Source organism: Canis aureus, chromosome 10, assembly GCF_053574225.1.
Source record: "Canis aureus isolate CA01 chromosome 10, VMU_Caureus_v.1.0, whole genome shotgun sequence".
NCBI lineage: Eukaryota > Metazoa > Chordata > Mammalia > Carnivora > Canidae > Canis > Canis aureus.
Genome location: NC_135620.1, coordinates 68,456,714 through 68,471,112, shown reverse-complemented (window position 1 = coordinate 68,471,112; position 14,399 = coordinate 68,456,714). Strand labels below are relative to the sequence as shown.

General features: G+C 45.4%; 1 protein-coding gene across 3 annotated transcripts in view; it reads left to right on the top strand.

The window, feature by feature from the left end:
* SUSD1 (sushi domain containing 1) overlaps nucleotides 1-4,592 on the top strand; it is a 128,538-nt gene extending 123,946 nt beyond the window's left edge. For 2 of the 3 annotated variants that reach the window (XM_077912904.1, XM_077912903.1), the window contains exons 17-18: nucleotides 3,359-3,452; nucleotides 3,782-4,592. In XM_077912904.1, the coding sequence (XP_077769030.1) occupies nucleotides 3,359-3,452; nucleotides 3,782-4,060 (373 nt within the window). In that variant the 3' untranslated portion in view covers nucleotides 4,061-4,592. The remainder of the gene's footprint in view (nucleotides 1-3,358; nucleotides 3,453-3,781) is intronic. The other variant, XM_077912906.1, reaches the window with a different exon arrangement.
* Nucleotides 4,593-14,399: the final 9,807 nt, after the last annotated feature.

Sequence of the window (14,399 nt, the reverse complement as noted above, 5' to 3'; positions counted from 1 at the left end):
GTCATGTTTTGCAGAATAATTAAAAAAAAAAAAAGATGATTTTCCAATATTTACATCCAGAGTAAGGAATAGCTGGGTGGGCCTGTTGCTTAGGGTAAATGATGTTCTGCTGGTGGGTGGTCAAGAGAAAGTCAAGTCTATCAACTCCTACTTTGCCTCTGTCCTGTTTGTGAGGGGACATTTAAAAGCAGGAGAAGAGCTCACTGCTTCACATAAATTAAAGCCTTTTGACCCAGATGCAGCACATTCTAGCAGCTTCATACAATTTGCAAATGAGATGGTGAGCCGCAGCAGCTGATCTTTAAGAAATCTTGAAGAGCAAACCTAAGTAGACCAGAGAGGAGCAAAGAACATGGAACTTTGGGTGAGGAAGATAGAGTTTGCAAAGCGTAGTTGAGGATAACTTGAGGTCAAGGCCAGGCAAGATCTTTTAAGAGGTGGCTCTGTGGTAGAAGCAGCAGCAGATCCCAGCGGTGAGCATCATGGTTTCTGCATTAATAAATATGCTTAAGGCAGTTCTTACCTGTTTGAGATAAATATTTTAGATAAGTATTCACTTACCCTTTGATCTAATTCTTTTAGGTTTCAATTTAATCTGTCTGGATTTTATTTTGGCATATACAGTTTAAGCTCTAATGGTCAACATCACTTTATTCTAAATGGTCAGTTTTCTCAACATGAATTATGAAAAATATATCATTTCTCCTAATGACTTGAAGCAGTAGCAAAGCAACAATAATGAACCATACATAGCCAGCACTTGCCAGCTGCCTGCTGTGTCCTGGGCACAGTCCTGACACAACTTACCTCATTTATTTCTCACAATAACCCTATAAAGTGGGGACTATTATTATCATTCCCATGTTGCTAAATCAGTCCTCAATGAGGAAACTGAGGCACAGAATGGCTGAATCACTTGTCCAGAGTCCACAGTCAGGGTGTTCAAATACAGACTTGGACCACCTGACTTCGATATTTAAGCTTGGAAGTTATTTGATATACATGGGTTTGTTCCTATGCTATTTTGTTCCCATGTATTCATCCCTATGCTGATTCTGCACTGTTTTAATATCCAGTAATTTAAGTCACTCCTCTAATTTTTTTTCTCTGCTAATTTCTAGTTTACCCACAGCTCCTCCTTCCATCTTGTAGTGTGGCTTCTTTCTTCTGGTTACTAAAGGTAGCCAAACAATACAAGCCATGTTTTTTCTAGAAAGTCTCTTGACAACACTTTCTGAGGTAATGGGTTTTGCAGAGGTTTTTAGCAAGAACTGTATTCCATGGCTGCTTTTGCTGGTGCCAGCTACCCTGTTAGAGAATAGAACCAAACTGCACTTACCCCCGTCGTGGAGATGGAGCAGTGCCAATCAATACAACTTTATGCAACGATGGAAAGATTTTAAAGCTGTGTTGTCCAGAATGGTAGCAACAAGCCACATGTGGCTACTGGGCATTTGAAATGTGGATTTGAAATCGAGCACTTGAACTGGTATGATTGAGAAACTGAATTTTTAATTTAATTGGAACTTATTTATTTTTAATTTTTTTAAAAAAGATTTTATTTATTTATTCATGAGAGACACACAGAGACACAGGCAGAGGGAGAAGCAGGCTCCTCACAGGGAGCCCCATGTGGGACTTGATCCTAGGACCCCGGGACCACACTCTGAGCTGAAGACAGACGCTCAACCACTGAGCCACCCAGGCGCCCTAACTGGAACTGATTTAGATTTAACAGCCACACTGTGGCTAGTGGCTACTGTGTTAGTGCAGATTGGGTGATGGAAGACTTAGGTAGCAGCAGGCTCCCCTGCCAGCCCCCTTCTCAGATGTGCCTCGGCAGCCAGGGATGAGAGTCAACTGTGTTTCAAGGCCCTCAAGCCCAGGGGCTACTACTTTTTCTCTCAAGCCCCTCCTCCTTACCTAACAGATCTTTGCTCGTTTACTGTTTCAGCTCTTCCCAGGCAGTAGTGGATGGCCCAGAGGGCAGACTAACGTGTGCCTGGGGCATCAGTAAAAGGAGGGCACCGAAAAATGAAATGATTTGATATTCCGACAGTGACAATCACAGCAAATCATCTGGCAAAATTTGGACTTCGTTGCACTTCCTTACCATTCTTCCATGGCTTGGCTGTGTTTTGTTTTTGTTTTTAATTCTATACGTGCAGCATCAGCCCCCACGATCTTTGCAGGGTCTGATGGCACTATTGCACACAGACTTTTGTTCTTTTAAAGAAGAGCTTGAACAGCTATGGTCCGAGCTCCATCATCATCGGCCTATGCAGGAAAGGGCAGGGCCTGGCCCCCTAACTTCTGATGACCTGCTCTGCTGGAGACAGAGCTGGGCTCAGATCTGCCCTGGGAAAGCATGGTGTTGTGGTTAAAACCAAAGATGCTGGAACCAGACAACATGGGTTTGGATCCTGACTCTCTTGGTTCTCAGCTTGTGACCTGGATAAGTTGCTGAACCACTCCATGCCTCGGTCCCTCATCTGTAAAATGGGAATAATAACAGCACTCAGTGTATTGTTATTACGCTGGGCACTATGATTGTAATACCTGGTTCTATTCTTATAGTACTCACTAGGTGGCTAGGAGAAGTCATGAGAACAGAGTTTGGCATATTGTAAGTGCTAAATAAGTTGATTGCAAATTAAAACGAGACCTTTGGTAGAGAACATGATGCTCTGATTCAGTCACTTGGCTGTTTTTTGGTTTATAGCAACTCAAGTGTGGGTGTTTTTTGGTTTATAACAAAGGATCTCCCTGGGGTTGGCCTATGATACACCCCAAATTAGAACACATGTATTTTAGAGAGCTTCTCCATCAGTTTTCTTACTTCATCCTCATGGCAACCTGCCAAGCGGAGCAGGGAGGTCCTCTCCTTGTTGGTGTGTTGGGAAAATGACATATCCTATCCGTCAGAGAGGATCTGTTTGCTGTGTTTGACCACTGGCGCTCCCTAATCATTTTCGGAGCAAAAATCCAAATGTTGTCAGGAGTTCTTCCTCAATGCAAAAGAAAGCTTCCCATAAACACTTTGAGGAGCAGTTAACTGGGAGAGGACCAGTACAAGCAGCACAGTCTGCTGTACTTATATGCACAACAAGATGAGCTATTTTATCCCTTGTAAGTTGAGTGTGGCCTGGTTTTCCATTTCCTTTTCAGAAATACCTGGGACTGTGCTTTCCTTACGCCCTGCACCCTCAGGGCTGACTCGGAGGACACAGAGGCACTCTGGGCATTCTTGGGATGGTTTGTGAAATGGGGCCAAGCCTTGGGTTAAAACGGAGTGAGCACAGGTGCACGTGTGCTGTGATTGCGTGCCGTGGGCTCAGTGTGTGGTTTTGTCCCGCAGACTCGTCATTCTTGCTGCAGCAGATGGTGGGCGTCGGGCTGGGATCCATGGCTGTTGTGATTATTCTCGCATTCCTCTCCTTCTCAGCCGTGTGGTATGTGAGACTGACATTTTTGAGAAATGAGTGGAACGGCGGAAGGATGGGGTTAGAGTCCTGAAGAACAGCTGGGATTGAGGAGGGTCAAGGGGGAGGTGAGAAGAGGTGGTCCTGGGCCCAGCCCTCAGCAGGTGAAAGGCCTGGGCAACTCTACACCTCAGGGCAGGGGCGGGGGGTGCCCTTCTGGTGCAGAAAACAAGCAGGATCAGTAATAGGTGCTCTGATGGCCCATGCTGTTTCCCATGAAGGTACGTGAGCTGCACGTACAGAGGCACCAAGGCAAAACCAAAGTGTGTCAATGATCTCTTTTCCTCCCCCACGTCTAGATCACAGACGGGCGCTACGTGAGCAGGATGCGCTGCTGCTGGGGCAGATGTTATGACAGCTTCTCAGGTGCCCGCCCACACAGAGGCCCCACGTGGCTTCCATCCAGGTGTGCGTGGGTCTGCAACTTTTTCCATTCCCAGCCTGGCTCCAGTTCTGGATTCAAGATGCTGACTATCCCTGTGGAACCACCCCTCTCAAGAGGAGGAAACTCTGGAATCGCTGACATCTTCTCTGCCTGCTACACAAGCAGTTCTGTGTCTGTGAACTTGGACCCTTGAGACACAACGTAACCTTGACCCCAGGCTACGGATCATATGGGCGGGAGCTTTGTCTTCCTCTGAGTGGGTCCTGATTGTCTGCTCTTCTGGACTTTTGAGTGCAAGAGAGTCTCTGCAACTTCCTTTGCAGCATCTCTGAGCTAATTTGGAATCCATCCTTTTACGATGAGCAATGAGATGGACTTAAGTTTGAGATGGACTTAAGTTTGAGCTGGAATTTGCCTTTATAAAGGAGGTCATTGAAAAGGATAGAGATCATTGACGTAGGCAACCTGCCCAACGTTTTAGAAGCAACCCCTTTCCTACAATTAATTGACATCCTAACAGACAGTATGCTAAGCTGGCCACTCCGGTAAGTTCCCTGCAATGCCTCTTAGGCAGCATGGCTTTGATACGGATCCATTGGTCTGACAGGTATTCAAAAGCCATAAGTTTTCATTCCAATAAAAACATGCTGTTAATTTAGGTGGTTTCTCTCTTCCACACGACCATTTATAGCAGTCTTGGCTAACTTTTTTTATAACCCTCTCTTCCCTTTTTATAACCCGTATCTTCCCTTTAGATGGGATGTTCATATAACGGTGGGCTGAAACACCGTCAAGCCCAAGGCCAGAGTCTGTGTGTTCACAGGGAAGGGGGAAGATGTGAGTGACCTGATCTCCCCCTTTACCTACAACCGCAGTAACGATGACTGTTACTTTTTCAGGAACCATGACATGTTAGATGTAAGGAGCCCTGGGGCTGCTGTCAACTTGCTCAATTTACAGATGGAGTGAATTAGATTTGATTTTTAAAGCCTCAGTCAGTGTTCTTTACCTTTCTTCCCTGATGGCATAACTCCAAGGCCCAGTAAAAAACGAATGGAGCAGAGGCATGTGGCTTTCCTAAGTGACAATAGTATTCTCCTCCCTTCCCTCTTTTTCTAGCCCTGGAGAATGAAAAGCACGGGGGAGGAGAATGGGGCACAGTTATATTTTACAGCCTTGAGGCCCAGTATATTTGAACGTGGCTCTGGAATTATGTAGGGCTGCAGTCCCAAGGGAAAGGGGTGATGTTCCTGACGGGTTGGGCTGGTGTGTCCTCTCTCCCCTAAATTCCTGGGTGTCACATCCGAGTGATCTGGGCTTATGGGCAGATGTGGAAAGGAGAGGAACGATGGAAACTGGTGGGAACTATGAGGCTGCCTTGCCCTGGGAGACCAGGCTCAAAGTCTATCCCCTCAACTGGGAAGAGTGAGAGAGAGGGAAGTGATGTCCTGCCACTCGGGTGTCAGTGACAGCTGCCGGCCCTGGTCCTGTCAGCACTAGGCAGTATTAGGAATAATTGTCCTTTGTCCTCTGAGGTACTACCTTGGACTACAACCTAGGATCAGCATTTAGAACCTTTCGGGCTCTCATCTGAGGTGGCTGACAGAGAAGAGTTGTCAAAAGACTAATACAAATAGTTTTCCACTTTTAATTTTTACGTGCAACTATTCAAACTGTTTCACAGACTTTGAATGACATTTGGCATCATTACAAATTACCGTGGTTAGTGTAGGGTAGGGTCCCTGATGAGCAAGGATTTCCCCGAAAGCCTCCTCTATGCAAAGAGAGAATCTGAACTTCCATTATTATTCTTATTTTCCTGGTTCTGTAAACACAAGATGTTTCTGCAGCCCCCTTAACTTCCAGCTCCAGACCGAGCTGCCAAAGAAGTGACTGTGGTCCACAGGGGAGCCCGGCAAAAATTGTCACTCAAAGGAAGAAATCCCACTTGCTTAGTATCAGAAGTTTCTGGTTAAAACAACTAAGTATTAAGTAAAATATTAGGTAAAATGTACTTCTGGGTACAGTGCAGAAGTGTAAAACAGTTTATGAAAGAAGAATAAAATAACCAAAAACACCCATGGACTTTTCCCCTGCCTCTAAATGTTCCAGACAATAGGCCAGAGTTGCTCGGGAGTATTAACAGAAGCAGGCGCTGAGCATTGGCGGAAAGGATGTACCATCTCCCTGCGGCTCTCATCATTTTCTGATAAACATGAGGGCAGCTAGGAGTTCTCTAAGTTCGCCTAGTAGCTTTGCCACCATACTGTTCTTTGTGTCCCAAGCAGACTCTGGGTAAGGTGGGGAGGGCATCTCAGGAGGCCGGTAGTGGGCCTTCCGGGGGGACGCAGGGTCTGGCTGTCCAAGGACCGGTCAGGCCGACTCAGAGTTGGGTCTGAGTGTCACTAAAGAAATCTGGGTCCAGGCTGGGGATGGAGGAAGGATCTTTCTCTTATTAACTGTCTTGGAGACAGTGTGTAGAGGTGAGCACTACGACCCAGTTGTGAGTCCCCTTCTAGATGAGGAATCAAAATTGGGCTTGCCCAGCTATGGAGCAGATTGTTCTGTGGCTGGAGTGTGTGTGTGTGTGTGTGTGTGTGTGTGTGTGTGTGTGTGCGTGCGCGCGCATGCTCCTGTAGTTTTGATTTATCTCCACTGGAGTTTTTGTTTATACACATTCTTCCATTCCATCCTCACAATACTTGTGTATGGTGGGAAGGTCAGGGGTTACCATTTTTTTCCCACTTTAGAATGGAGAAATGGGTTCAGACAGCTGTGCGACCTGAACTGTGGGGCTGAGCCTTCTTGCTGCAGTCTAGTCCATTCCTAGGATTGGCCAGGCCTTGAGCTAACCTTTGGACAACAGCTCTTTTGGTTTTGGGGAGAGTCAGGTCTTTGCATTTCCAAATATATATATATATTTTAACCTTAACTACTAACTATAACTTAGCTACTATAGCAGAGGCCTTTTTATATCTATCTTTTCACTATAAGGTATCTCCCCACTCACCCCGCCCGCATCACTTTTAGAAGGAGACACAAACCACCAAACAGACAGAGGTTAATTAGGGGAAATAGGTAGTAGTCGGTCTCTGACTCAAGACCTCAAATTGTAGCTGGGCACTTAACCAAGACCAGAGCAAAAGTGACTATCTTGCAGTTCCACATTAGCTTGGAATCAAGTTAATGTTTAAATTGATTTTAAAGGAAGTAAAAAAGAATCCGCAGTGCCCCCCTTTTTATTGCTGACCTCACATTCGGATTTTCTTTTTTTCTTTTTAAATATTTATTTATTTATCCATGAGAGATACAGAGAGAGAGGCAGAGACACAGGCAGAGGGAGGGAGAAGCAGGCTCCATGTAGGGAGCCTGATGCAGGACTCGATCCCGGATCCCAGGATCACGCCCTGAGCCAAAGGCAGATGCTCAACCGCTGAGCCACCCAGATGTCCCACATTCGGATTTTCTAAGCCTTCTATTTTTCCATTCTTTTCATCTAGGAGAAAACCGGTACTAGTAGCAGTAGTCAATCAAATAGTGTTCTAGGGGCCTTTTGCCTACCACGACCATTGTCACTGAATGAAGTGCAAGATTTGGGAAAGGAGAGGGGGTGTGGCTTTTTCTGTACCCAGGTTCGTGGGCGGGTGATTCATTGAAGCAAGTCAATTAAAAAAGCAGTGCGCTCATTGTCGGAGAGAGAGGAAGAGAATGAATGAATCATTTTGGTGATGCGTTTGCATGCACCTGTATCCATACCCATACTTTTTGGGCACCACTCAGGGTTACCAAAAGGGGGTCAAACTACACATGTCATTTTGTAAATGATTGTTTCTTTCCTTCCTGGGCACATTTTTTTTTTTATGTCAATAGTGACTAAATTACAAGTTTGTGCCATAGATTTTTTTTTTTAACCTGTACTCTTCTGGGCATTGCACATTTAGAATATTTCCAGATGTTTACTATCCTTATGTAATTTGTGTAATTGTATGTAATTGTCATTTAGACTAAATTCCTAGGAATGAAATTGAAAATGATATACATTTTGTGTTTACTACCTATCGTCAGAGGAACCTCAACAGGAGGTTTACACCAGTTTACACTCTCCCCAGCTGAAAGCCTCAGCACCACTGGGCACTGTTGCCGTGTTTCATCTTGACTAATCTGATGGGTGAAAAATGAGGATTCAGTGTTTTATCTGCATATCTCTATTTTTGCACGTGGATTGACCATTTGTAATTCTGTCTTGGCAAATTGCCTTTTTTCTCAGTACTTGGCTTGTCTTTTATAAATATGAAAAGCTCTTTTGTTTCATAGTAATTTTTTTTCCTAGCTGTGGTATATTTTGTAAACAAATTTTCCAGTTTATCATTTCCCTTTTGACCTTGTTTGTGTCATACATTGCCACAGAAAAACTTTATAGAGTCAAATTTATCCATCTTTTCCGTATATATTTTGCCTTTGGTGCCATGCTTAGAGGGACCTTCCAATCTCAAGGTAACATAATTCAGCAATTTAAAAAAGCATTCGAATCTTTAATCCATCTGAAATTTATTTTAGTATAAGGTGTGAGGTTCAGGGAATTTTTTTTTTGTAAGTTGCTAAATCGGTTAGCCAGTTTTCCTATTAATATTCATTGACTTTTCCCCCCTGTGATTTGAATTATATACTGAATCATATACCAAAGTCTATTTCTGAACATTCTCCTTTGTTCTACTGATCTATTTCTGTGCCAATACCACCTGCTGTAACTTTAAAATAGGGTTTTTCCTAACATGTAAAAGTAAGTTACCACTCTTTCTGTTAATTTTGATTATTCTCAGCTTTTATTATATACTTATTCATGGATACTTATTTATTGTACATAAGCTAAAGAATTATTTGATCAGTCTCTCCCTCAGATCTTAACATTTTGGGGTGGGGGTGGAGGATGTGTTAAACAAAGAGTGCTCCCATCCCGCAATACAGTATGCATCTCCATTTCATTTTTTTGTGTATGTCCCTCTCAGAATATTCTAGTTTTCAATTTACAAGGTAGCATATGCTTATTTTTATTATGTCTAGGTTTTTTTTAGATTTTATTTATTTATTCATGAGAGACATAGAGAGAGGCAGAGACATAGGCAGAGGGAGAAGCAGGCTCCATATGGGAGCCGTGGGGTCACGACCTGAGCTGAAGGGGGATGCTCAACCACTGAGCCACCCAGGAACCCCATGTCTAGGTATTTTATATTTTATTCTCCTGGACTCTTGAGTCACGACTCTAGCTCCTACCCTGAAAGTGCCTCCCACACCCTCCCACTGCTGGCATTACTGGAGTCCTCTTGCCCTGGATATCTGTCCTTTTTTGGGAAAAGTCACATCAAGGTGGTTCCTCCAACATAATTACTTTCCAAGGTCTCTACTGGACTCGTGGAAACTCACAGATCCTTGCCATGCCAAATGGAGGACTGCCTGGCCTCACAGCTAGCTCCAGCCACAGACTCGCTTTCTTACTCATTTGACCCTCTCCTCCCGCCAGTGAAAGCGTAGCTTGCTTCCAGCATGGCCCCCACTCTTGTCCTGCTGTCTGGCCCAACAGCCTTAGCTTCTGGACTCTTGAGTTTCTTCTCCTTGGAATCAACTGCCAGGCCAGTCTTTCCAAAGCTTTAGGGTATGCAAGTCAGATTCTCTGAGTGTGGGGTTCCCTTGAAGCTTCTCTTTCCAGGCTTGCCCGGAGGAAAGCTCCCTCACTCCCTGCCACTGTGATTGGGGATAGAAAATGCTCAGCTCACCAATGGCTTCCTCCAAAGAATTTCTTTCTTTTGACCTTTCCCACTTTATATCCTGGATTTGGGGCTAAGGGCCACAAGACTATTGGAAAAACCTCATTTTTAGAAGATGGAGGTCCTTGCAACCTACTATTTTCAGGTGTTTGGAACTTTGGTCAAAACAGAACGGTTTGGGGTCAAGGGATATGAAAATGTAGCTCATAGAGAAAGAAATGCAAATGGCTCTTCAACATTGAAAAAAAGATGCTCAACCTCACTTTTAAGAAAAATGCAAATTAGTAAGGTATCATTTCTCACCTGTCAATTTGAGGGAAATCCAGAGGTTTAACAACACACTCTCTTATGAGGCTGGGGGGAAGCGGGCACCCAAGCCTGCTAGTGAGGGTACAGAATGGTACAATCTCTGTGGAAAGGAAGAGAACCTGGCGATACTTACATTGCCTTTGCCTGGGTACCCTTGTGCTACAACCCCAGCTGTCCTGTTCCCCGTGGGTTCACCTGCACGTGTTCAAAATGACCCAGTACAGGGTTATCCACCGTGACATAGTTTTATAGTCACAAAAGCTGAGAAATGACCCACATGCCCCTCAGGAGGAAACTAAATGAACTATGATAACCTCCATGTAACCGCGGAATACCATGCAGCCATGAAAAAGGAATGAGGAAGCGCTCTGGGCACCAATGTGGAGAGATCCTAAGATGTGTTGTTTTGGGTAGATGATATTCTATATTTTGTGTAAGAAAGAGGGGGAATGAAAATACATATTCAATTTTATGTGAAGAAACACTGGAATAATAATGAATTAATGCAAATGGTTACAAATAGAGCAAGGGAGAATGGAGTGGGGGTGGACATGGTGAAGGTGAGTCTTTCGGATGTTCAGCTTCTCATTTTTTAAATTTTAAACCTGTGACTGTATTGCTATTCAAAGGCATAAAAATAAAGTTTCATAAGAAAAAGTGTTCTCTTTAATATCCAGTTACACGTGTCAAGGCAAAACCTGATGGGTACGGCCTGGCTTCCTTCTCAGCCTAATCCAAGACATTTAGGGTTTGGGTAGGATTAATTTAGCTCCTTATTCCAAAATTGGTAGAGCGTCCAGTGCTGTCTTTTACAATTTCTGCAAATTCTGTGAGGGAGGAACGGCACATGGGTTATATTCCTGGGACCCTAGAGTCTAGAAACTAGAATCCTAGTTTCTGCTTCCTCTGAACTGATTCGGTGGATGGATCATCTCACTCTCCTGTATGGGGTCCCTGTTCCACCCCCACTCACCCACCTGTAGAACTTGGCTCCTTTCCATGATTCCCACTCAAAGTCTCGGTAAGGAATTTGGGCGTTTAGATAATGTGAATTAGTGTATCACTTTCCAATTGATGTTATAACCAACCTCCACAAACTTGGTGGCTTACAGCCACACACATTTATTATTTTACAGTTCTGGGAGTCACAAGTCTGTCATGAGTCTCTCTGGGCTAACGTCAACATATTGGCAGAACTGTGATGCTTCTGGAAGCTCTTGAGAAAATACATTTCTTTGCCTTTTCCAGCTCCTAGAAGCTGCCTACATTCCTTAGATGTGGCCTCTCCTTCATCTTCAAAGCCAGTGGCATCTTCCCATCACGTTCTGACTCTGTCTACCCATCCCTTCTTTCACATATAAGGATCCTTGTGATTACATTGGGCCTGCCTGGAAAATCCAGGATTATCTCCTGACCTCAAGATTTTTTTAAAATTTTTACTTATTTTATTTGACAGAGAAAGAGAGAGACAGCTAGTACAAGTAGGGGAAGCCACAGAGGGAGAGGGAGCCTGATGCAGGGTTTGATCCCAGGACCCCGGGATCATGACCTGAGCCAAAGGCAGATGATGCTTAATCGACTGAGCCACCCAGGCACCCCTCCCTACCTCAAGATTCTTAATTGCATCTATAATGTTTCTTTTGCTGTGGAAGGTACCATAGTCACAGCTTCTGGTACGTGGACATCTTTGGTGACCCTTATTCTTTCCACAACAGAGAGTATTATATTTCAGATATGCAGACAATTACAAGTGGATATTAGTTATCCCTGTTATTCAGAGTTCTCTTCCTTTCCCATCTTCATTCTTTATTGAACTTCCTAAATTCCTGAAATACAGAACAATTTACCTGTGTCTTTTTTTTTTTTTTTGGCTCATCTATGCTGTAACCATCCACCTTTACCCAAATAGTTTACCAAAGTGTTGTTGTTACCAAAGTATTATTTAATTTTTAAAGGATTGATTTATTTATTTTAGAGAGAATGTTGAGGGGGAGGGGCAAAGAGAGAGGGAGATAACCTCAAGCAGACTCCCTACTGACCACGGAGCCCGATGTGGGGCTTGAGCTCACGATCCTCAGATCATGACTGGAGGCAAAACCAAGAGTTGGGCTTAACCAACTGAGTCACCCAGGTGCCCCACCAGAGTATTATTTTTAAAAAAATATTTTTTCCTACTTAATTCTGTTGCAAGCTGTTAACTTAAATTTGATATTTTTGGCCTTCTGGAAATTTCACAAAGCTTCTTATTATTGAGTGTATTTTTCCTTGTTACACAGTAGTGATGCAGTGATTTTTCTTACAAGTTTTTTTTGTGACTCTTTGGTCGCGTGATTTTGGGAGACAACTAGGAACTAGATGGTGAACTATTTGTGAGAGAAGTATAGCAAAGACCACATACGCTTTTAGCCATGTATGAGTTTTCTATTTGCTCTGTAACAAATGACCACAAATGTAGTGGCTTAAAACAGTCCACATTTATTCCCCCCTGGTTTCTTTCTTTTTTAAAAAAAGATTTTATTTATTTATTCATGAGAAACAGAGAGACAGAGACACAGGCAGAGGGAGAAGCAGGCTCCCTGCAGGGAGCCCAACGTGGGACTCGATCCCAGGTCTCCAGGATCACGCCCTGAGCCAAAGGTGGCTCTAAACCACTGAGCCACCCAGGCTGCCCTCCCGCCCCCCGGTTTCTATGGGTCAGAATCTGGGGTTAGTTTAGTTGGATTCTCTGCCCAGGGTATCCCAAGTCCACAGTGGAGGTATTGGCTAGGGTGCATTTTCATCTGGAGTTTCGACTGAGGAGGATTTCTCTTCTGTGCTTATTTAGATTGTTGGCAGTGTTCATTTCCTTGTGGTTGTATGGCAGGGGGTCCCAACACTTTGCTGGCTGGTGGCTCAGGTCCTGGATGCCACCTACAGTTCCTCCAGGCCAACTGCATTTGTCTACTTTGTGGGCTTCCTGGACACACTGCCTAATTCGTCAAGCCAGCAAGGAGCATCTATGACTGCAGGGAGGGCACAGTCTCTTCTAAGTGAGGCCCACCCAAGACAACTGAAAATCAACTAATTGGGAACCTTAATTACATCTGCAAAATCCTTTCACCTTTGCTGTGTTCTACCGTTTAGAAAGAAGTCCCATGGGGTGGAGGAGGGTGGGGTAGAGGAGGGGAAGATTGTAGAGGCTGTGAACACTAGGGGGCAGGGATTACCTGCCATCTTGGAATTCTGCGAACCGCAAATTGCTAACAAAAAAGATCAATTATGAACTTTAAACTTCACCACAGTATTGCCTGGGACCTTCTGATGAGGCTATTTGACTTTATGGCAAAACCTTGGGGCATAAAAAAAAAAAAAAAAAAAAAAACCTTGGGGCATAATTCTATTTTCTCTAGGTGGAGGTGCCAAGGCTGCCAGGAGTAGAAAGGACCAATGGCCCAGGGGAGGAAAGCAGCTGGGTCTGTACGGCTGCTTTCTCACCTGTGCCTGAATGCACTCAGTTGAGTGAAGCACAGAGCTTTGGCGGAGGGAAAGGGCACCATTTCTCTGGGCCCATGGGCAGGTGTCGCATCTCCTAGCCTTTGGGTTAGCAGGATTCAGGGTTTGTGAGCTTGGCCTGAAAAAGTCTATTTCTGCCAAACTTGAGAGAGGTAGTGTGTGGCCCTGGAGGGTTAGGCCTCTCCTACAGTCCCTGGAAGTGGCCATCCTGAGTCTTGGTGGGCAGGCAAGGTAAGGCAACACTGACCAGACCCAAGGCTTCCAGAGGGTGGTGAGAGCTCTAGGGAGCAGAGCTGGAGGGCACAAGGGTCATCCCCAGCGCCCAGCCCTTCCCTTGGCCAAGGACTTGGCAGTAGGAGTGTGTGGCCCAGAGTGGCTGGGGCCGAGGGAAAAGCAGTGACAGCTCTTAGCCACCAGCTGTTACTCCCTGTGTTCAAAGTGCCTCCCAGGGAAGAGTGGACCCAAGAACCTGAAAGAAGCCTGGGTTCCAGGAGCCAAGGGAACTTGGCATCTTTGGAGGGGCGGGCAATAACTGTGGCTTGGGGTCTCACAGAGCACCGGGGCATCCAGGGCCCTCCGTGGGCAGGGGCTCTGGCGTGCGGGTGGCGGTCAGGGACGCCGGGAGGCTCGCCCCCGGGCGCCTTCTGGTTTAGGAGGGCAGCGCCGGGCCAGGGTGGTTGTTATGCAGCCTGGGAAGGGGCAGCGGCCGGGCAGTTGCGAGCCCTGAACTGTGCACACTGCGCTTAGTGGGGGGGGGGGCACCCCTCCAGCGTGGCCCAGGGCCGAGGCCGGGCTCTGTCCGCGTGGCCGCCTGGGACCTGCCTTCATCCATGTCCTCGCTGGATTGCTCTTGGAAGGTTAATACGTTGTCATCCGGGCTGCCTAGGCGTCTGAGTTTGGTGCATCTGCAGCAGTTTGCTGGCACCTGGGGGTGCAGCGGTGGAGCGTCTGCCTTTAGCTCAGGGCGTG